At 64.8% G+C, this 21,635-nt stretch overlaps 4 protein-coding genes across 4 annotated transcripts; 2 read left to right on the top strand and 2 right to left on the bottom strand.

The window, feature by feature from the left end:
• Positions 1 to 1,828: 1,828 nt before the first annotated feature.
• LOC309684469 (uncharacterized protein) lies at positions 1,829 to 3,233 on the top strand (the record flags this gene model as incomplete). The annotated part of the gene is made up of 3 exons (XM_082500373.1): positions 1,829 to 1,874; positions 2,309 to 3,185; positions 3,220 to 3,233. Exons 1-3 carry the CDS (start codon positions 1,833 to 1,835, stop codon positions 3,231 to 3,233), a joined length of 933 nt encoding a protein of 310 aa, XP_082356499.1. The 5' UTR covers positions 1,829 to 1,832.
• Positions 3,234 to 3,523: 290 nt separating this feature from the next.
• LOC309684467 (uncharacterized protein) lies at positions 3,524 to 7,140 on the bottom strand (the record flags this gene model as incomplete). Its single annotated transcript, XM_082500372.1, has 3 exons — positions 3,524 to 5,491; positions 5,714 to 5,767; positions 6,831 to 7,140. 3 exons carry the CDS (start codon positions 7,138 to 7,140, stop codon positions 3,672 to 3,674), a joined length of 2,184 nt encoding a protein of 727 aa, XP_082356498.1. The 3' UTR covers positions 3,524 to 3,671.
• Positions 7,141 to 7,938: 798 nt separating this feature from the next.
• Positions 7,939 to 11,731, top strand: MAPK7 (mitogen-activated protein kinase 7). Its single transcript, XM_082500374.1, has 5 exons — positions 7,939 to 7,994; positions 8,777 to 10,272; positions 10,705 to 11,114; positions 11,214 to 11,341; positions 11,462 to 11,731. The coding sequence occupies exons 2-5, from the start codon at positions 8,796 to 8,798 to the stop codon at positions 11,607 to 11,609; spliced, it is 2,163 nt and encodes a 720-aa protein (XP_082356500.1). The 5' UTR covers positions 7,939 to 7,994; positions 8,777 to 8,795; the 3' UTR covers positions 11,610 to 11,731.
• A 4,381-nt stretch (positions 11,732 to 16,112) lies between these two features.
• STX1B (syntaxin 1B) lies at positions 16,113 to 21,351 on the bottom strand (the record flags this gene model as incomplete). Its single annotated transcript, XM_082500375.1, has 9 exons — positions 16,113 to 16,193; positions 16,482 to 16,592; positions 18,013 to 18,150; positions 18,627 to 18,700; positions 18,783 to 18,891; positions 18,999 to 19,072; positions 19,244 to 19,318; positions 19,887 to 19,986; positions 21,277 to 21,351. Coding segments are annotated over 9 exons (837 nt in total), but the record flags the coding sequence as incomplete, so codon positions are not given.
• Between the last annotated feature and the right edge of the window lie 284 nt (positions 21,352 to 21,635).

Here is a 21,635-nt window from a genome sequence, read left to right as displayed (position 1 = left end):
GGGACCCCCTCACGGGGGACACAGGCATCCAGGGACCCCCTTACCAACCCTCCCAATAAGGGATCCAGGCATCTGGGACCCCCAGGTGAGTGGAGACCCCCCCTTCCCACCCCCCAACAAGGCACCCAGGCACGTGGGACCACCTCATGAGGGACCCCGGCCTCTGGAACCCCCTCAAGAGGGACGCAAGTGTCGTCTGGGGACCCACGTACCGACCCCTCACAAAGGATCCGGGCATCCAGGGACCCCCTTCCCACACTGAAACAAGGGAACCAGACATGTGGGACCACCTCCTGAGAGAATCAAGGGTCTGGGGAGCCCCTTACAGCCCCCCAGCAAGGGACCCCGGCCTCTGGCACCCCCTCATGAGGGAATCGAGTGTCTGGGGCGCCCCTTACAGCCCCCCAGCAAGGGACCCCGGCCTCTGGCACCCCCTCATGAGGGAATCGAGTGTCTGGGGCGCCCCTTACAGCCCCCCAGCAAGGGACCCCGGCCTCTGGCACCCCCTCATGAGGGAATCGAGTGTCTGGGGAGCCCCTTACAGCCCCCCAGCAAGGGACCCCGGCCTCTGGCACCCCCTCATGAGGGAATCGAGTGTCTGGGGAGCCCCTTACAGCCCCCCAGCAAGGGACCCCGGCCTCTGGCACCCCCTCATGAGGGAATCGAGTGTCTGGGGAGCCCCTTACAGCCCCCCAGCAAGGGACCCCGGCCTCTGGCACCCCCTCATGAGGGAATCGAGTGTCTGGGGACCCCTTCACCCCCCACCCCAACAGACCCGGGCATCCGGGACCCCCTCGGGAGGGCCCCAACCACCTGTGGAGGTCCCCCCCGACGCCTGCACTGCCCCCCTCCACTCACCGGCGGAGCAGGGGACGTTCCCTCCCGTCCCCTCCCGAGACTCCATTTCCCGTCGTGCCTCACAAAATGGCACCGCCCCCACAAAATGGCGCCGGGCTCCGCCGCGCCGCGCGCATGCGCGAGTCTGTCCCGCGCTCACCGCCCTCCGCGCCGCGCACGCGCAGTGCGGCACCGCCCCCCGCCGGACCGTACCATTCTGAGGGGTGCTCGGGGGGGGGGGGGACGACGGACGGACGGGGCCACGCTGAGGGGAGCCGTGGGGGGAGTCGGCCGGCTGGGTCCGCTGGCTGGTGAGTGGGGGGGGCGGACGGCCGCGTCCCCGCTGGGGGGGTCGGGGGGCGTCCCGGAGCTCGGTGAGCTGTGGGGGACGCGGGGGCTGAGGGGACAAGTGGGTCCCGAACGGCTGAGTCCCCTGTGGGGGCCGAGGCTGAGGGGCCGGGGGGGGCCCGGAGGCCTGGGTCCCCTCTGGGGGGGCCGGGAAAGGGGTCCCGGAGGCCTGGGTCCCTTTTTTGGGGGGACACTGAGGGAAAAAAGGAGTCCGGGACGCCTGGGACACCTCGGGGGGGGGCGTCCGGGACGCATGGGTCCCTTGGGGGGGGTCCCTGGGGGGGCTGTGGGTGTCCCTGGAGGGGGGTGTGAGGTCTCTGAGGGGCTGTGGGAGTCCCTTAGGGGTTGGGGGGGACTCTGGGGGGGGCTATTGGGGTCCTGGGGGTGGGTGTGAGCGTCCCTGGGGGGGTTGTGGCCGTCTCTTGGGGTCCCTGGGGAGCGTGTGGGGTTCCTGGGGGGGTTGTGGAGGTCCTTAGGGGGCTGTGGGGGTCTCCTGGGGGATACGGGGAGGTCCCTGTCCCCCCCTTTTCCTACCCAACCCCCCCTCCTCGTGGCCATACCCGGTGTCTGGGGGGGACCCGGTGTCTGGGTGACACCTCCCGCACTGTCCCCCCTCACAGCCATTGGGGCGCTTGACCCCCACCACCATGTTGTACTCGGGGCGCTCGCAGGACGGCAGCCACATCCTGGTGAGTGGGGGGGACCCCGGTGTCCAGGGGGGGGAATCCAGATGTCGGGGGGGACCCAGATGTTCAGGGGGGGTGGGGGGATCCAGGTGGCTTTGGGGGTCTGGGCAGGAGGGGACGCAGCCGTCCAAGGTGTCCATGGAGGTGGGTCTGGGAGAATACACGGAGATGTCCACAGTGGCACCTGTGAGGACATCTGTGGTGGCAACTGTGGGGACGTCCGTGGTGACGGCCATGGGGACGTCGGTGGTGGCACCCATGGGGATATCGGTGGTGATAACCATGGGGACATCGGTGATGGAACCCATGGCCGTGGTGGCATCCATGGGGACGTCGGTGGTGGCACCCATGGGGACGTCCAAGTTGACCCCCTTAATGATGCCCCTGTGGACGTCGGCAATGACACCCAGAGTGACATCCGAGGGCACACCCCCCAGGACCTCCAAGATGTCTCCCATGGGGACCTCCATGGTGACACCCCCGGGGACTGCGCGAAGTCGGGGAGCTGCTACCAGTGTCCCCTCTGTGCCACCACCTTCCCCGCCCCGCCGCAGGCCCTGCGCCATGCCCAGGCGCACGTGGCCACCACCTCTGGAGGAGGCACCAGGTCTAGAGGTGCCGCCACCGCGGCCGGAGGTGCCACCGCCACCAGGTCCAGAGGTGCCATCACCACGATGGATGTGACCACCACCACCATGGATGTGACCACCACCACCTCCGGAGGGGCCACCACCAGGTCCAGAAGTACCACCACAACGAGGTCCAGAGATGCCACTGCCGCAACGGCTGCACCCACCACCTCCAGAGGTGCCACCACCACCAGGTTCAGAGGTGCCATCACCATGACGGATGTCTCTGAAACATGTGGAGACGCTGCTACCAAAGAATCTGGAGGTGCCACCACCACCACGGATATGTCCACCATATCTGTGGGCAATGCCACCAGGTCCAGAGGTGCCACCACCACCACCACCACATCTGGAGGCACTGCCACCATGACAGATGCCTCCAAAGCAGCTGGAGATGCCACCACCATGGTGGACACATCCAAACCAGCTAAAGGTGCCACCACCACCATAAGGACTGCAGCCAAAGCACCTGGAGATGCCACCACCGTGGTGGACATGTCTAAAGCGGCTGGAGGTGCCACCACCACCACAAGGGCTGCATCCAAAGCACCCGGAGATGCCACCACGCCCCTCCCATGCCAAAAGAGGGGCGGGTCTCCGTATGGGGCGGTTCCTCTTGTGGCCCCGCCCCTTCCTCCTCCTCCTCGAGTGTTAATGGCAAATAAAAGACCGAGTCTCCGCCTCTGTCTCTCTGACCCCGCCCCCAAAGGGCACCCAAGCCTCCGGGCAGTGACCACTCACCAATTTGGGGGTTTCACCACCTTTATTTGTGCCCCACCCCCCAGCCAATGGCAGCAGAGCACGCCCACAGCTTGGCCAATCGCATGGTGCCACCCACACCCCGCCCACCTGCTGCCTGGCCAATGGCTGCACAGGACCTGGGCCAATCCCCCCTCAGTATTTCCCCCCCTCCCCACTATTGCCCAATCCCGTGTCAGTCCCTCCCCACCCCACCATTCACAGCCAATCCCACGTCAGCCCCACCCCCTGCTCTCAGCCAATCCCGCTTCAGTATTTCCCCCCCCCCTCAGCCAATCCCCTGCCAGGTTCCCACCCCACCCATCAGCCCTACCCCTTGCTCTTGGCCAATCCCACCCCCCCTTCTGTCCCCGCCCTGGCCACACCCACCTCCTCAGCCAATGGCGTCGCAGGGTTGTCCATCCCCACCCCCTCAGGACGCTTGGGTCCCGGGGAGAGGCTCCGCCCCTCGGGGGTCCACCATGGGGAGGTCCTCCATGGGGTGCTCCACCTTGGGGTGCTTCATCATGGGGTGCTCCACCTTGGGGTTCTCCTCCATGGGGAGGTCCTCCATGGGGCGTTCCACCTTGGGGTGCCCCCCCAGGCGTGGGTGCCCCTTGGGGCTCCTGGTCTTGGGGTTCTCCTCCACGGTCTCCAACCCTTGGTGTGCCCCAAGGCTCCCAGGCTTTGGGTGCCCCTCCAACGTCTCCAGACCTGGTTGAACCTCCGACGTGTCCGCACTTAGCTGCATCCCAAATGTCTTGGCCGTTGGGTGCCCCTCCGTCGTCTCCGAGCCTGGCTGAACTTCCATCGTTTTCAAGCCTGGTTGAACTTCCATCCTCTTTGAGCCTTGCTGCCTCTCCGACGTCTTCAAACTTGGATGAACCTCCAACATCTCGGTCTTTGAGTGCACCTCCAACGCTTCCAAGCCTGGTTGACCCTCCAAGCCCGGTTGACCCTCCAACGTCTCCAAGCCCGGCTGACCCTCCGGTGTCTCCAAGCTTGGTTGACCCTCCAACGTCTCCAGGCCCGGCTGACCCCCCAAGGCCCCCGCGCTCGCCCGCCCCTGTGCCGCCCCGTGGGCCTCCTCCAGGTGGACCCTCTCGTGGGTGATGAGGTTGGAGCTCTGGCTGAAGCGCCGTCCGCAGCGGGTGCAGCCGTAGGGCCTCTCGCCGGTGTGGGTGCGCCGGTGCTGCTCCAGGTGGGCGCTGCGGACGAAGGCGCGGCCGCACTCGCCGCAGCCGTACGGTTTCTCCCCGGTGTGGATGCGCTGGTGCCTCACCAGGGTGGAGCTCATGCCGAAGGCTTTGCCGCACTCGCCGCAGCGGTAGGGCCGCTCGCCGGCGTGCGTGCGCCGGTGGAGGGCCAGGTTGGAGCGCAGGGCGAAGGCTTGGCCGCACTCGCCGCAGGCGAAGGGACGCTCCTCCCCGTGCGCCCGCTGGTGCCGGGCCAGCGCCGAGCGCAGCCCGAAGGCTCTGCCGCACTCACCGCAGCGGTGGGGCTGCAGCCCCAGGTGCAACCGCCGGTGCTTGGCCAAGGTCGCCCCGTGGCCGAAACGTTTGCCGCACTCGCCGCAGGCGAAGGGTTTCTCCCCGCTGTGGCTGCGCTGGTGCTGGATGAGCTCCGAGCTCTGGACGAAACCTTTGCCGCACTCGCCGCAGCGGAAGGGTTTCTCGCCGCCGTGGGTTTTGCCGTGCTTGAGGAGGTTGGCGCGCTGGGCGAAGCTCTTGCCGCACGTGCCGCAGCGGTAGGGGCGTTCGCCGGAGTGGCTGGCTTGGTGTTGGAGGAGGTCGGAGCTGCGGTAAAACGCTTTGCGGCACTGCCCGCAGGCGTAGGGCCGCTCGCCGGCGTGGGCGCGCTGGTGTTTCACCAGGTTGGTGCTTTGGCTGAAGGCTTTGCCGCACTCGGCGCAGGCGTAGGGCCGCTCGCCGGTGTGGGTGCGGCGGTGCTGGGCCAGGTTGGAGCTCCAGCCGAAGGTTTTGCCGCAGTCGCCGCATTTGTAGGGCCGCTCGCCGGTGTGGGTGCGGAGGTGCTGGGCCAGGTGGGAGCGCTGGGCGAAGCGCTTGCCGCAGTGGCCGCAGGCGTTGGGCCGCTCGCCGGTGTGGCTCAGCCGGTGACGCTCCAACTTCGACCACTGCCCGAAGGCTTTGCCGCACTCGCTGCAGATGTAGGGACGGGCGCCGGCGGCGGTGGCGGTGGCGGTGGTGGCGGTGGCGGAGCTGAGGGTGGCGGTGCCGGCGGCGACATGGGGGGCTGCGCCGGGAACGGGGGACGTCAGGGAAACCCCACAGCCCGGTACGGTGTGGGGCAAGGGGGTCCCGGCCGCCTGCGTCCCCAATTTTACCCCAATTTGGGGGTCCTGGGCAGCCGGGTTCTCCATTTTACCCCCAATTTGGGGCTCCCGCACGCCTGGGACCCCTATTTTACCCCAATTTGGGGCTCCCGCCCACCCGCGTCCCCCCCCCGGGGTCTCACCTGCCTCCGTGGGGGTCTCCTCAGCGGCTCCGTCCGGGGGGTCCATGGGGCAGCCTGTGGGGGGGGGGGGACACACGTCAGGGGGAGCGCGGCGCCCGGGGGCCGCATCTATAGGGGACCACATCTATAGGGGACCACATCTATAGGGGACCACATCATCTATAGGGGATCCCGGTGTCCGGCCCCCACCGTACCTGTGGGGCTGGGGCTGGCCTGCGTCGTCACGGCGTGTGGGTCGCCGTGGGTCCCAGACGCCGGGGTCCCCTATAGACGGGGGTCCCCTACAGACGGGGGTCCCCTATAGAAGGGGGTCCCCTATAGAAGTGGATCCCCTATAGACGGGGTCCCCTATAGAAGCGGGTGCCCTATAGAAGGGGGTCCCCTATAGACGGGGTCCCCTATAGAAGTGGATCCCCTATAGATGGGGTCCCCTATAGAAGCAGGTGCCCTATAGACAGGGTCCCCTATAGAAGCGGGTCCCCTATAGAAGTGGATCCCCTATAGACGGGGTCCCCTATAGAAGCGGGTGCCCTATAGAAGGGGGTCCCCTATAGACGGGGTCCCCTATAGAAGTGGATCCCCTATAGATGGGGTCCCCTATAGAAGCAGGTGCCCTATAGACAGGGTCCCCTATAGAAGCGGGTCCCCTATAGAAGTGGATCCCCTATAGACGGGGTCCCCTATAGAAGCGGGTGCCCTATAGAAGGGGGTCCCCTATAGACGGGGTCCCCTATAGAAGTGGATCCCCTATAGACGGGGTCCCCTATAGAAGTGGATCCCCTATAGACGGGGTCCCCTATAGAAGCGGGTGCTCTATAGAAGGGCGTCCCCTATAGAAGCGGGTCCCTTATAGAAGCGGGTCCCCTATAGAAGGGGGTCCCCTATAGAAGGGGGTGCCCTATAGAAGTGGATCCCCTATAGACGGGGTCCCCTATAGAAGCGGGTGCCCTATAGAAGTGGGCCCCCTATAGAAGGGGGTCCCCTATAGATGGGGGTCCCCTATAGAAGTGGGTCCCCTATAGAAGCAGGTGCCCTATAGAAGGGGGTCCCCTATAGATGGGGTCCCCTATAGAAGTGGGTCCCTCCCGGGAGGTGTTCCCGGCGCCCCCAAACCTACCGGGCCGAAAGGAGCCGGAGAAGAAGGGCGTGTCTTGTCCGCCGGCCACGCCCTCTCTGACGCCACTTCCGCTGCTCCGCCCCACCCCATAGCCCCGCCCTCCCCGCAGCAACAGCGGGAAGACGGGGAAGGGGGCGTGTCCTCCTCTAAGCCGCGCCCCCCCCGGCGCGCTGGTTGGTCGGCACTGGGGGGGCGTGGTTCGAAGGAAGGGAGGGGGGCGAGGTTTACGGGGAGCGGAGGCGTGGCTGGAGCGGCGCCCGCTGATTGGTCGTCGGCGGGAAAAGGGGGGCGTGGCCGGGCGGCGCCACATCCGGGTCCCGCGGGGAGCGGCGGGAGCGGCAGCGGCGCCGGGGGAGGGGGGGGGGAGGTGAGTGGGGCCCCAGAGGCGGGGGGGGGAGAGGAGGAGGAGGAGGGAGAGTCTCCATGGCAACCGCCCCATCGCCATGACAACCGCCCCGTCGCCATGGCAACTGCCCCGTGGCTGTCGCTACGGTGACAGCGGCCCCGCCCTGGGCCGCTATGGGGGGTGGGGGGGGCCCTGGGATATGTGGGTCCCCCTCGACCTGTGGGGCCGTGGGGCGTGTGGGGCCGTGGGATCGGTGGGGCCCAGACGCCTGAGTCCCCCTTGACGTGTGGGTCGCTGGGATATGTGGGTCCCTGGGGTGCATGGGGCCTGGACACCTGGGGCCCTGTGATATGTGGGGCACTGCGACATGTGGGGCCCAGATGCCTGGGTCCCCCTTGACGTGTGGGTCCCTGGGATACGTGGGTCCCGAACACCCAGGTCCCCCAAATATGTGGGGTCCTGGGATATGTGGGGCGCTGGGGCTTGTGGGGCTCTGGGACGTGTGGAGCCCAGACACCTGGGTCCTCCTGGATGCGTGGGTCCCTGGGATACGTGGGTCCCTGGAGCGTGGGGGGCTCAGGCGCCTGGGTCCCCAGCTCCGTACCCTCTCACAGGCGCCATGACAGAGGTGGAGGCGGAGTCCGGTGGGCGGCGGGACCCGCCCGGGCGGGGCTCAGGGGCCGGGGGTGGCCCCTTGGCCCTGCTGAAGGCCCGAGCCCTGGACGTCACCTTCGAGGTGGGGGACGAGTATGAGGTCATTGAGACCATCGGCACCGGCGCCTACGGCGTCGTCAGCTCCGCCCGACGCCGCGACACCGGTGAGCTGCACGCCCGGGTCCCCGTGGGTGGGAGGTCGGGGGGCGCCCAGAGGCCTGGGTCTCCTGGGGTGGGGGGTTCCCCAACTCCTGGGTCCTTTTTGGGTGCTTGGGTGGGCACCATGGGGGACGCCGGGGCGGGTGACGAGCCCCCCCTCCGCCGCCTGGGTCTGCGGGACATCAGGCCAGCAGGTGGCCATCAAGAAGATCCCCAACGCCTTCGACGTGGTGACCAATGCCAAGCGGACCCTGCGGGAGCTGAAGATCCTCAAGCACTTCAAGCACGACAACATCATCGGCATCAAGGACATCCTCAAACCCACCGTCCCCTACGGCGAGTTCCGCTCCGTGTGCGTGCCCCAGACGCGTGGGTCCCCCCCCCCCCCGGTGTCCCCATGGATGCCTGAGTCCATCAGGCGGTGGTGGACCCCATAGGGACATCTCCATCCCCTCCTGGGTGCTCCTGGGGGGCAGGAGGACACGTGGGATGGAGCCCACCTGGTCTTCTGGGTCCATCGGGTGATGGTAGCCCCCATAGGGACTTCTCCATCCCCTCCTGGGGGACAGGAGAGCATGTGGGATGGAGCCCACCTGGTCATCTGGGTCCATTGCATGGTCGTAGCGCCCATAGGGACAGCTCCATCCCCTCCTGGGTGCTCATGGGGGGCAGGAGGACACGTGGGATGGAGCCCACCTGGCCACCCATGTGCATAGAGGGGGTGGTGGCACCCACGGGGACATCTCCAGCCCCTCCCGGACGCTTGGGTCCCCCTTCCTGCCTACAGCTACGTGGTGCTGGACCTGATGGAGAGCGACCTCCACCAGATCATCCACTCGGCGCAGCCCCTGACGCTGGAGCACGTCCGCTACTTCCTCTACCAGCTCTTGCGGGGCCTCAAGTACATCCACTCGGCCAACGTCCTCCACCGCGACCTGAAGCCCAGCAACCTCTTGGTCAACGAGAACTGCGAGCTGAAGATCGGCGACTTTGGCATGGCCCGGGGGCTGGGAGCCGACCCGCGGCACGCCAAGGCCTTCCTCACCGAGTACGTGGCCACCCGCTGGTACCGGGCGCCGGAGCTGCTGCTCTCGCTCCACCGCTACACCCGCGCCATCGACATGTGGTCGGTCGGCTGCATCTTCGCCGAGATGTTGGGTCGGCGGCAGCTCTTCCCCGGCAGGAACTACGTCCACCAGCTGCAGCTCATCATGGCCGTGCTGGGAACGCCGCCGGCCACCGTCATGTCCGCCATCGGGGCCGAACGGGTGCGGGCCTACGTGCAGAGCCTGCCGCCGCGGCCGGCGGTGCCTTGGGAGAGCCTCTTCGGTGACGCCGAGCCGGCAGCGTTGGCGCTGTTGGGTCGGATGCTGCGTTTCGACCCCCGGGAGCGGGTGGGGGTGGCCGAGGCGCTGCGCCACCCCTTTTTGGCCAAATACCACGACCCCGAGGATGAGCCCGAGTGCGTCCCCGCCTTCGACTTCGCCTTCGACCGGCAGGCGCTCACCAAGGAGGAGATCAAGGCGGCCATCGTGGCCGAGATCGCCGACTTTCACGCCCGCCGCGACGGTATCCGGCGGCAAATTGCCTTCGCCCCGGCCAGCGGCGCCGAAAGCGTGACTGGTGGCGCCGGTGTCGGCGTCAATGCGGCCAACGGCGGCATGGCCAATGTTAACGTCCCCATGGGCGACATCACCGCGGCCAACGTTGGCATCGGCGCAGCGAACGCCAACACGGGCAACGTCCACGTGGCTAACGCAAGCGTCAACATGGCCAACGCCAACGTGGCCAACGCCAACACGACCAACTCCAGTGTCACCATGGCCAACGTCAACATGGGCAACGTCAGTGTGGGCAACTCCAGCGTCAATGTGGCCAATGCTGGTGTCGGTGTGGCCAATGCTGCCATGGCCGGCGTCAACTTGGCCAACGTCAGTATGGCCAACGTCAACATGGCCAATGCCACCATGGCCAACATGGGCACCACCATGACCAACAACAACGTCAACATGGCCAATGCCGCCATGGCCAATGTCAACGCGGCCAATGTCGCAGTGCCCAATGCGGCGGTGGCCAGTGTTGGCCCAGCCTGGCCCTGCGCCGACGTGGACATGCCGAGCCCCGGCCCCGCCCCTGCCCCTGACTGCCCAATGGACTCTCCCCGGGTGAAGGTGGAGCCGGGGGCCCCCGTGGCGCCCAAGAGGGACGGCGCCATCTCCGACGACACCAAGGCCGCCCTCAAAGCTGCTCTGCTCAAGTCAGCCATGAGGAACAAGAGCAAAGGTGGGGGGCGCCCGCGTCCCCTGGAGGGCTCTGGGTGGGCTTGGTGGCTCTGTCCCCGGCCCCCTGGGTCCCCTGCAGGGTTAAAGGTTGGGGTGGTGGCTCTATCCCAAATTCTTGGTGGCCAGATGTTGGTTGTGGTTGGGTTGGTGGTCTCCTGGGTCCCAGGGGTGGGTTGGGGTTGGGTTGGTGGTCTCCTGGGCCTCAGGGATTGGTTGGGGTTGGGTTGGTGGTCTCCTGGGTCCCAGGGGTGGGTTGGGGTTGGGTTGGTGGTCTCCTGGGTCCCAGGGGTGGGTTGGGGTTGGGTTGGTGGTCTCCTGGGCCTCAGGGATTGGTTGGGGTTGGGTTGGTGGCTCCATCCCATGTCTCCTGGTCCCAGGGGTTGGTTGTGGTTGGGTTGGTGGCTCCACCCCTGGTGTCCCGTGTCCCCCACAGAGCCCCCGTGCGCGGCCCCGGAGGCGCCGGAGGGCCGGAAGCCGGTGACGGCAGCGGAGCGGCAGCGGGAACGGGAGGAGAAGCGCCGGCGGCGGCAGGAACGGGCGAAGGAGCGGGAGAAGAAGCAGCGGGAGCGGGAGCGGCGCGAGCCCCGCGGCCGGGGTGAGGGTCTCCGGGGCCTCGTCCTCACCGATGACGACCGCCACCTCCTGGAGCGTTGGACCAAGATGCGGGACGGGGCCCCCCCTCGCCCCCAACCGCCCCCCTGCCCTCCCGCCCCTCCTCCCCCTTGCCCCCCGCCTCCCCCCGAAACATGGCCGGGCCCCGAGGTCTGGTCGGAACCCCCCACCGCCCCACTGCCGGCGGACCCCGACGTGGCCACCGTCACCCAACAGCTCTCCAAGTCGCAGGTGAGGGTTCCTGGGTGTCCCCTCTTGGCCGGTGGCACCCAGGTGTCCCAGCTTGGGCCACCACGCTGACCATCGCCATCACCACCATCGTCTCCGTAGGTGGAGGACCTGCTGCCCCCCGTCTTTTCGGTGACCCCCAAGGGAAGCGGGGCCGGCTACGGGGTGGGCTTCGACCTGGAGGAGTTCCTCAGCCAATCCTTGGACATGGTGGGGGACACCAAGGACAGGTGAGAGAGGGAACCGGGTCTCCCGGTGGGGTTTTTTTGGGGGGGAGGACCCGGGCACCTGGGTGGGGGTTTTGGGGGGGGCGGGGACTGGGCTGAGGACACGCCCCCTCCCCACCGCAGCCAAGGCGATTCGGCGCCGCTCTCGGCCTCACTGCTCGCCGATTGGCTGGAGGTCCACCGCCTGAGCCCCGCCGCCCTCGAGAGCCTCCAACGCGACCTCCAACTGGGCTCCCCCATGCTCTTGGCCGACGACCTCCCCGAGCCCTAACCGAGGAGGACCCGGGCCTCCGGGACACGCCCACGTGGTGCCTTTGGCCCCGCCCCCTTGGCACCCACACCCCGCCCCCTTGGTGCCTTGGCCCCGCCCAATTAAATTTGTAAGGAAACCGCCCCGTTTTCGTGCCGCCTGTCCGAGGGAGCCAGGCGCCCTGGCGCCGGTCCCGGCTCCGTGGGGGGACCTATAGGGGCTATAGGGGACGGGGGAGGGTGGTGGGACCTCCTGTGGGGCGCCGGGGGGACTGCCAGAGACTCTACGGACCTATAGGGTCTATAAGGAGCTGTATGGGCTGTGTGGGGACGTATGGGCTCTATAGGGATGTAGGAGACACTATGGGCCTATAGGAAGCCGTATAGGCTGTATGAGAACATATGGGCTCTATAGGGTTGTAGAAGGCTCCATAGGTCTATAGGGAGCCATAGGGGCTGTATAGGGATGTATGGGTTCTGTAGGGTTGTAGAAGACTCTATGGATCTATAGGGGCTGTAGGGAATGCCTATAGGGAGCTTATGGGCTCTACCAGGCTACATGATACTACCCATCTATAGGGGCTGTGCGGGGCTATAGGGCCCTGTGTGGGCTGTATGGGAACGCGGGGGCTGTACAGGTCTACAGCAGACCAAGGGGGTCCCATATAGGGCCGTGCGTCCTATATGGGGCTATAGGGGCTTCTGTGGCCTTTTAAGCAACCCTGTGGGGCTACAGGGAGCTCTATAAGTCTTTATATACGTATGTAGGGGTTTATGGAGGGCTGTTTGGCAGTGTATAGAGCAACAGGGGGCTACAGAGGGCTGTAAAAGGCTATAGGGGACCTTATAGGAGCTATAGGGAGCTGCGGGGACCCATGGGCGACCCCCTGCGACCAAGGAGCCGTGGGGACGTCAAGAAACCCCACAGCCGCTGCGGGAGGGCTGTAGGGACCGTATAGGAGCTATAGGGACTCCCGTGGCCGCTAAAGGAGGGCTGCAGGGACCATATAGGAGCTATAGGGACACCCCCCCCCCCCTCCTCGGTGTCCCACCCCACCCCACCCCGTGGAGGAGGAGGAAGGAAGGAGGCGGAGGCGGGTGCGTTTGTGGCATGGGTTTCGTAGCAAATACATCACAGACCACGAGGGGACGATACAGAGCTCGGGGGGGGTGGTAGGGGGAAGGGGGGAGGGGGTTTGGGGGGGACCCTCCCCGCCCCCCACCCCTTCCCCCCCTCCCCCGTCCGTCCGCGGCGCGGGGTTTGGGGGGGGGGGGGGGGCAGCGCGGGGGGCGCGGCGGCGGCGGCGGCTGCGGCGCGGCGGTGGCCCCCACGGGGCAGGAAATCTAAGTGGGGGGTGGTCCCTCGGCCGGGGGAGGGGGTGGGGGGGTGTGCGTGCGGTGGGGGAGGGGGTGATGGGGCACATGGGGGGGGTTGGAGGGGCGTCAGTGGGACGGTTGGGTCATTGAGGGGGTGGTTGGGTCGTTAGTGGGATCGTTGGGTCGTTGGTGGGGCAGTTGGGTCGTTGAGAGGATGGTTGGGTTCTTGGTGAGATGGTTGGATCATTGAGGGGACGGTTGGATCATTGAGGGGACAGTTGGATCATTGAGGGGACAGTTGGGTCGTTGGTGGGACAGTTGGGGTCATTGGCGGGACAGTTGGGTCGTTGGCGGGGCAGTTGGGTTGTTGGTGGGACAGTTGGGTCATTGGTGGGACAGTTGGGTCGTTGGCGGGGCAGTTGGGTTGTTGGTGGGACAGTTGGGTCATTGAGAGGATGGTTGGGTCATTGGTGGGGCAGTTGGGTCATTGGTGGGGCAGTTGGGTCATTGAGAGGATGGTTGGGTCATTGGTGGGGCAGTTGGGTCATTGGTGGGGCAGTTGGGTCATTGGTGGGGCAGTTGGGTCGTTGAGAGGATGGTCGGGTTGTTGGTGAGATGGTTGGGTCATTGAGGGGGTGGTTGGGTCATTGAGGGGGTGGTTGGGTCGCTGGTGGGGCAGTTGGGTCGTTAGGGGGTGGTTGGGTCATTGGTGTGGTTGTTGGGTGGTGTGGGGGACGGTTGGGTCGTTGGTTGTTGGGTCCTTGGTGGGATGGTTGGGTTGTTGAGGGGGTGGTTGGGTCACCAGTGGGGCGGTTAGTGGGGCAGTTGGGTGGGTGATGGGGCAGTTGGGTGGGTAGTTAGCTGGGTGGGTGGGTGGGTGGTTAGTTGGGTGGGTGGTGAGACAGATGGGTGGTTAGTTGGGTGATGCGATGAGCTGGTTGGTTGGCTGGGCGGTGGGTTGGTTAGCCAGCCGGCAGTTATCTGGTTAGTTAGGTGGGCGGTTGGTTAGTGGGTGGGCTGGATGGTGGTTCGATGGGTGGTCAGATGGGTTGTTAGTGGGTCGAGTGGGTAGTTAGCTGGTTAGTTGGGTGGTTGGCCAGTTGGTTAGCTGGGTGGGTGGGCAGTAGTTAGCTGGTTGGTTGCTTAGCTGTTTGCATGGGTGGCTGGTTAGTTGTCTGAGCGGGTGGGTGGGTAGTTAACTGGTTGGATGGGTGGTGGGGAGCTGGCTGGGTGGGTGGTTGGCTGGTTGAGCGACGGGTTAGCTAGTTGGATGAGCGGTCAGCTGTTAGAGTGACTGGTTAGCTGGTTGGATGGGCGGCTGGTTAGCTGGTTGGGCGGCTGGTTAGCTGGTTGGATGGGCGGCTGGTTAGCTGGCTGGGCGGATGGTTAACCAGCCGGATGGGTACTTGGTTAGCTGGCTGGGCGGATGGTTAACCAGCCAGATGGGTACTTGGTTAGCTGGTTGGGCGGATGGTTAACCAGCCGGATGGTACTTGGTTAGCTGGTTGGGCGGATGGTTAACCAGCCGGATGGGTACTTGGTTAGCTGGTTGGGCGGATGGTTAACCAGCCGGATGGGTACTTGGTTAGCTGGTTGGGCGGATGGTTAACCAGCCGGATGGGTACTTGGTTAGCTGGTGGGGTGGGCAGTTAACGGTGGGGATGGGCGGTGGTTACCTGCTTGAATGGGCAGCGGTTACCGGGTGGGGTGGTAGTTTAAATGGTTGAGCGGTTGGTTAGCTGGCTGGATGGGTGGTGGTTAGCTGGTTGGATGGGTTGGTTAGCAGGTTAGTTGGGCAGGTAATGGCGTCACCTCGGATGCGCGGTGGGAATGGGCTAAAGTCGCCTCTGCCCCCCATGGAACCCCCCCCATGTGACCCACCCAGCGAGTCCCCCACGTGACACCCCCAGGACGGGTCAAGGTCAACCCAACCTTGTCCATCAACCTCTTCTAGGGTCAACCCGACCCGTAACCCCCCTCGGGGCCCCGCCCATGAGCCCCCCCCCCCCCAGGACCCCTCCCTGGGGTCAACCCAACCCAACCCAACCCAACCGTCCCCAGCGTCCTCCTCTGGAGTCTTCCTAACCTGACCCATGACCCATCTTCGGGGTCAACCCGACCCATGACCCCCACCTATAGTCAACCCTGTCCAACCTCTGACCCCTTTCCAGGGTCAACGTGACCCATAACCCCTACCTGAGGTTGCTCCAGCCCAACCGTCCCCCGAATCCTTCCCCAGGGTCACCCACAACCTCACCCCCGGCCCCTCTCTTGGGCCCCATGGACCTGTCTGTAGGGTCAACCTGACCCATGACCCCTCTCTGGGGTCAACCCCGCTGACCCCATAATGACTCCCAAAGGTCAACCTGATCTCCATGGGGTCAGCCCAACCCCACTGCCCCCATAATGTCTCCTGAAGGTCAACTTTACCTCCCTGAGGTCAACCCAACCCCACTGCCCCCCATAATCGCTCCTGAAGGTCAACCTGACCCATGACCCCTCTCTGGGGTCAACCCCACTGCCCTCATAATGACTCCCGAAGGTCAACCTGACCTCCCTGGGGTCAACCCAACCCCCCTGCCCCCATAACTGCTCCCGAAGGTCAACCCAACCCAACCATGTCCCCTCCCGAGTGTCAACCTCACCCCAAGGCCCCCCCCCAGGGACCCTCCTTCTCCACCCACCCCCAACCCCTCTGGAGCCCCCTTGACCCATCGGCCCCTCCAGACACACCTCCCCCCCCCAACCCCCACCTCTGGGGCCACCACCGGGGCAGGAGGACCTCCTGTCCCCATCCCTGTGTCCCCACCACCACCACCAAGCGCAGCGGATGGGAGATGGTGGTGGTGGAGGTGGAGGAGGAGAAAGTGGGGGGGACGCAGGTATCCGGGGGGAGGGTTGGGGGGTTGGGGGGGGAAGAGGAGGATGATGGGATGGATGGAGGCCGACGAGCCGCTTAGATTTGCCGGCCCCGGGCCGGGCCGGACCACTCTGGTCCGCGGCGGCGGGTGATTGGACCACGTGCTGTTATGTCCGTTCGCATGAACAATTGTCTCTTAATTTATTCTTAATTCTCGATTATGTGGTTATTCTCGTTACCGGAGGGGGAGGGGGCGGGGGGAGGGGGCAGGGGGAGGGGGGAGAAGACGGGGGAGGGGGGGCGTTAATTGCTGCCGCGGGGGCGCGCCGGGGGTGGGGGGGGGACACCCTACAAGCCCAACGTGCCCCCGATGGAGGAGGCCAAGACCACCCCCAGCACCACGCAACAAATTATGATCATGATTTTCTTCTACGTTATGGCCCCCCCCCCCAAAAGAAAAAACACACAGAAGAAAAAAAAATCCCAAAACAAAAAAACAAACAAACAAAAAAACACAAAAAACCCCAAACCAACAAAGAAACCCCCCCCCCAAAAAAAAAAAAAACCCAAAAGAACCAAATGACGTCCGGGCAGCGCGGGGAGGGAGAGAGGAGAGAAGAGAGGAGCGTTACGGAGCAGGAGAAGACCTCCCCCCCTCCCCAAAGCCCCCACCCCGCGGTGAGGACCCCACCCCACCCCACCCCACCCATCACTCACCCTCCGGGCTTTGCTCTGGTACTTTACGGCTTTTTTGGTGTCCGACACGGCCCGTTCCACGTAGTCGACCGAGTGCTCCACGTTGTACTCGATGCGGTCGATCATCTCACCCTGGGAGACGAGAACCCACCCCTGAGCCGCCCGCCCCCTCCCCGGGCGACCAGGAAATGGGGGTCGGGGGTGGGGGTGGGGGGGCTCCACCAGTTCTCGGTGCTTCAACAGCGTCTTGGTGGCCTCAAGAGCTCTTGGTGGCGTCTAGATGAGCTGATGAGCCCTAATGATGCCTTTTCTGGGGGTTCTAGATGAGCCTTGGTGGCCTCAAGAGCTCTTGATGGCGTCTAGATGAGCCGATGAGCCCTAATGATGCCTTTTTTGGGGGTTCTAGATGAGCCTTGGTGGCCTCAAGGCCTTTCAACGGCGTCTAGGTGCGCCCACAAGCCCTACAGATGGATTTTGGTGGGTTCTAGTTGATCCTCGGTGGCCTCAAGAGCTCTTGGTGGCGTCTAGATGAGCCGATGAGCCCTAATGATGCCTTTTTGGGGGGTTCTAGATGAGCCTTGGTGGCCTCAAGAGCTCTTGGTGGCGTCTAGATGAGACGATGAGCCCTAATGATGCCTTTTTTGGGGGGTTCTAGATGAGCCTTGGTGGCCTCAAGAGCTCTTGATGGCGTCTAGGTGAGCCGATGAGCCCTAATGATGCCTTTTTGGGGGGTTCTAGATGAGCCTTGGTGGCCTCAAGAGCTCTTGATGGCGTCTAGATGAGCCGATGAGCCCTAATGATGCCTTTTTGGGGGGTTCTAGATGAGCCTTGGTGGCCTCAAGAGCTCTTGGTGGCGTCTAGATGAGCCGATGAGCCCTAATGATGCCTTTTCGGGGGGTTCTAGATGAGCCTTGGTGGCCTCAAGGCCTTTCAACGGCATCTAGGTGCGCCCACAAGCCCTACAGATGGATTTTGGTGGGTTCTAGTTGATCCTCGGTGGCCTCAAGAGCTCTTGGTGGCGTCTAGGTGAGCCAATGAGCCCTAATGATGCCTTTTTGGGGGGTTCTAGATGAGCCTTGGTGGCCTCAAGAGCTTTTGATGGCGTCTAGGTGAGCCGATGAGCCCCAATGATGGCCGTCGGTGGGTTGCAGATGATCTTTGGTGGGCTCGAGAGCCTCCAGTGGCATCTAGGTGCGCCAACAAGCCCTCATGGTGGCTTTTGGTGGGTTCTAGATGAGCCTTGGTGGCCTCAAGAGCTCTTGATGGCACCTAGGTGAGCCAATGAACACTAAATATGGGGGTTTGGTGGGTTCCAGGTGACCTAACGGTCTCTCGGTGCTCTTGAGAGCTTTTGATGATGGGTTCTAGGTGACCCCACGGGCTCTAGAAGTTTCGGCAGACTCCAGATAATCCAACCATCCCTCAAATCCCATTTCTCGGTGAGGAGGGAGGGGGGGTTCTGCGGGATCCGGCACCTCGCTGGGGGCTTTGTGTGGGTCCTGGACCCCGAGGTGGTGGGGCCCGAGCCCTCCCACTCCACCCCACCCCGTACCTGGCTCTCCACCAGCATGGCCATGTCCACAAACATGTCGTGCAGCTCCCGGATGCTCGTCTCCAGCTTGATGATCTCGTTGTGTCGCGTCTCGATCTCGTTCAGGGCCTGTTTGGTCATCTGCGAGTCCATCTTGATCTGGCAGGAGAGAGAGAGAGAGAGAGAGAGGCGACGGGTGGGGCCGTGGGGCGGAGCTCCGAGGTGGTCTCCAATGGGGCTCCGGGTACCCCGGTGGGTCATAGGCAACCTCACGGTTCACGCAATTTGGGGTATATCTCGTTGGGTTCTAGGTGGCCCAATGGGTTCTGGGTGACCCAACGGGCACCTCAAGAAGCCCCAAGAGCTCCAGAGGACCTCCTGGTTTCCAAGTGATGCCACCGGTTGGGGCATCTCGTTGGGTTCTGGGTCACCTAACGGGTTCCAGGTGACCCAATGGGCACCGGGCACCTCAGCGAGCCCCAAGAGCTCCAGAGGACCTCCTGGTTTCCAAGTGATGCCACCGGTTGGGGCATCTCGTTGGCCCCCGCCCGGGGCTCGTTGGGTTCTAGGTGCCCCATTGGCTGTTGGGGACCTCCAGGGGTTCTCGACCACAGGGGCGGAGAAGCCACACGTACGTCATCCGTGAAGATGGCCAACTTCCCGCTCTCCAGCATGTCCTCCAGCTCCTCGTTGGTGGTGGTCCGGCCGGCTGCAGGGAGAGGGGGAGGTGATGGTGGGTGACGCCCCCCCCCAACCCCCGGTGTCTTCTCCACCCCGTTCCCACCACCTACTGATCTCCAGCTGCCTCTGGATCCTGTCCTTGCACCGGTCGCGGTACTTGGACTGGGTGGCGTTGTACTCCGTCATCACCTCCACGAACTTGCGGGACAGCGTGGAGTGCTGGGGGACACGGGGAGGTGACAGGGTGGGACCTCCTGCTGGTGGCCACCGAGGAGGAGGAGGAGGAGGAGGAGGAGGAGGAGGAGGAGGAGGAGGAGGAGGGATACCTGCGTTTTCCGGATGCGTAGGTCGGCCGAGGAGCGGTTGAGACCTTCCTCCTGCTCGATGCTCTGCTCGATGGCTGCAGGAGAGGACGGCGTCACACCTCCCTCCACCCCGACCACCCCCCGGGAGGGTGACACCACCCAGAACCACACCGAGATGGCCGCCGCAGAGGTTGGGCAGCCCAGATGGACCAGATGACCACCCCAACGTGGCCACCTCCATCGTGCAGGTCACCCCGCGAGGTCACCTTTCAACTTGGAGCGCACTTTGTTCGCCGTCTTCTTGATGTCGGCCGTGAGGTCCTCCAGCTCCTGCTTTGTCTCTGGGGGGGCGGGTGGGGACATGTCACCCCCCTGGTGGCACCACCCCGGTGGCACCTCCCAGCTTCCCTCCTGGTTCCTGGTGTTCCCACCATGGTGTCCCTCCTGGTGTTCTCCAACTCCAACGTCCCCCCCATGTCCTCTATGGTGTCCCTGGTGTTCCTCCATCCCATGGTGTCCTCCATGGTGCCCCTGGTTCCTGCTGTCCCTCCATCCCACGTGTCCCCATGGTGCCCCTCCATCCCACGTGTCCCCATGGTGTCCCTCCATCCCACGTGTCCCCATGGTGTCCCTCCATCCCATGGTGTCCCCATGGTGCCCCTCCATCCCATGATGACCCCCATGGTGTCCGTGATGACCCCCATGGTGCCCCTCCATCCCGTGATGACCCCCATGGTGCCCCTGGTGTCCCTTGATCCCACGTTTCCCTGTGGTGTCCCTCCATCCCACATGTCCCTCATGGTGTTCCTCATGTCCCTCCATCCCGTGGGTTCCCCATGGTGTCCCTCCATCCCACATGGCCCCGTGGTGGCCCCGTGGTGGCCCCCCGCCCCCCGTGTCCCCGCTCACTCTCGTCGGGGTTGGGGGCCGCCAGGATGGCGCTGTGCTGCTTCTTCACCTGCTCCACGTCCTCCGACAGCTTCTCGATGCAGCCCCGGATCTCCTCCACCTGCGGGGGGACGCGGGGGGGCGCGGGGGGACACGGGGGGGTCACAGGGGTCACCGGGGGCGCGGGGGGACACGGGGGGGGTCACAGGGGTCATGGGGGACACCGTGGGGTTCTTTGGCCCTATAGGGCCCACGTAGGGTCGGGGGTGGGCCCGAAGGGGGTCCCGGGGCTCTATGGGGTCCGTGTAGGGTCTCTGGGCCCTATAGGGGGTCTGAGGCCTCTATAGGTAGTCTGGGAGCTCTACAGGCTCCCTATAGGGGGTCTGGGTGTCCTATAGGGGGTCTGGGGTCCCTATAGGGTCCCTATAGGACTTCAGGGGGCTCTATAGGGCCCCTATAGGTGGTTTTGAGGCTCTAGAGCAGGTCTGGGTGTCCTATAGGGGGTCTGGGGGCTCCATAGAGTCCCTATAGGTGGTCTGGCGTCCGTATGAATGGTCTGGGGTCCCTATAGCATCCCTATAGGGGGTCTGGGGGCTCTATAGGGTCCCTATAGGTGGTCTGGGGTCCCTAGAGCATCCCTATAGGGGGTCTGGGGGCTCTATAGGGTCCCTATAGGTGGTCTGGGGGCCCTGTAGGTGGTCTGCGTGTCCTATAGGTGGTCTTGGGGCTCTATGGGGTCCATGCAGGGTCTCGGGGTCCTATAGGGGGTCTGGGGGCTCTATAGGAGCTCTGGGTGCCCTATAGGGGGTCTGGGGACTCTATAGGGTCCCTGTAGGGGTTCTGGGGGGTCTATAGGGGTTCAGGGGGCTCTATAGGGCCCTTATAGGTGGGTTTGGAGCTCTATAGTGGGTCTGGGGGCCCTATAGGGAGTCTGGGGGATCTATAGGGTCCCTGTAGGGGTTCGGGGGGCTCTATAGGGGTTCAGGGGGCTCTATAGGGCCCCTGTAGGTGGTTTCGGGGCTCTATGGTGGGTTTGGGGGCCCTATAGGGGGTCTGGGGGCTCTATAGGGCCCCTGTAGGTGGTTTGGGGGCCCTATAGGTGGTCTGGGGTCCCTATAGCAACCCTATAGGGGGTCTGGGGGCTCTATAGGGCCCCTGTAGGTGGTTTTGGAGCTCTATAGTGGGTCTGGGGGCCCTATAGGGAGTCTGGGGGGATCTATAGGGTCCCTGTAGGGGTTCGGGGGGCTCTATAGGGGTTCAGGGGGCTCTATAGGGCCCCTGTAGGTGGTTTCGGGGCTCTATGGTGGGTTTGGGGGCCCTATAGGGGTTCTGGGGGCTCTATAGGGCCCCTGTAGGTGGTTTGGGGGCCCTATAGGGGGTGTGGGGTCCCTATAGGGTGTCCCCCCCCGACCTGCTCGAAGAACTCGTCCATGAAGTGGTCGCGGTCGACGTGGACGACCTCTTCCTCATCGTCACTGTCTTTGGCCTGAGGGGGCGCGCGTCAGCGGGGGAGGGGCGGGGGGCACCCCAGAACCCCCAAAACCCCCAAAACCCCCCAAAACCCCCAAAACCCCCCAAACCCCCCAAAACCCCCCAAAACCCCAAACCCCAAAAGCCCCCAAACCCCCCAAACCCCCCACTGGGGGGGGGAACCCCCACCCCCCCCCCCAAATCCCCACGGGGGGGGGGGGGGGGAGGGGACACCCCCCAACACCCCCATTCATAAATCGGGCGCCGCTCCCCCATTGGCTGCCCGTCCCCCCCTCCCCC

This window comes from Vanellus vanellus (assembly GCF_965231255.1).
Source record: "Vanellus vanellus genome assembly, contig: HAP1_SCAFFOLD_2006, whole genome shotgun sequence".
NCBI lineage: Eukaryota > Metazoa > Chordata > Aves > Charadriiformes > Charadriidae > Vanellus > Vanellus vanellus.
The sequence above is the reverse complement of the archived record's forward strand: the minus strand, read 5'-3'. Positions and strand labels throughout refer to the sequence as shown.

Bases quoted from the DNA above. Each gene is read 5' to 3' on its own strand.
- MAPK7 (XM_082500374.1), top strand. From the start codon at position 8,796: ATGGAGAGCGACCTCCACCAGATCATCCACTCGGCGCAGCCCCTGACG. The intron at 10,273-10,704 runs GTGGGGGGCGCC...TGTCCCCCACAG, and splicing joins CATGAGGAACAAGAGCAAAG to AGCCCCCGTGCGCGGCCCCG. The intron at 11,115-11,213 runs GTGAGGGTTCCT...TCGTCTCCGTAG, and splicing joins AACAGCTCTCCAAGTCGCAG to GTGGAGGACCTGCTGCCCCC.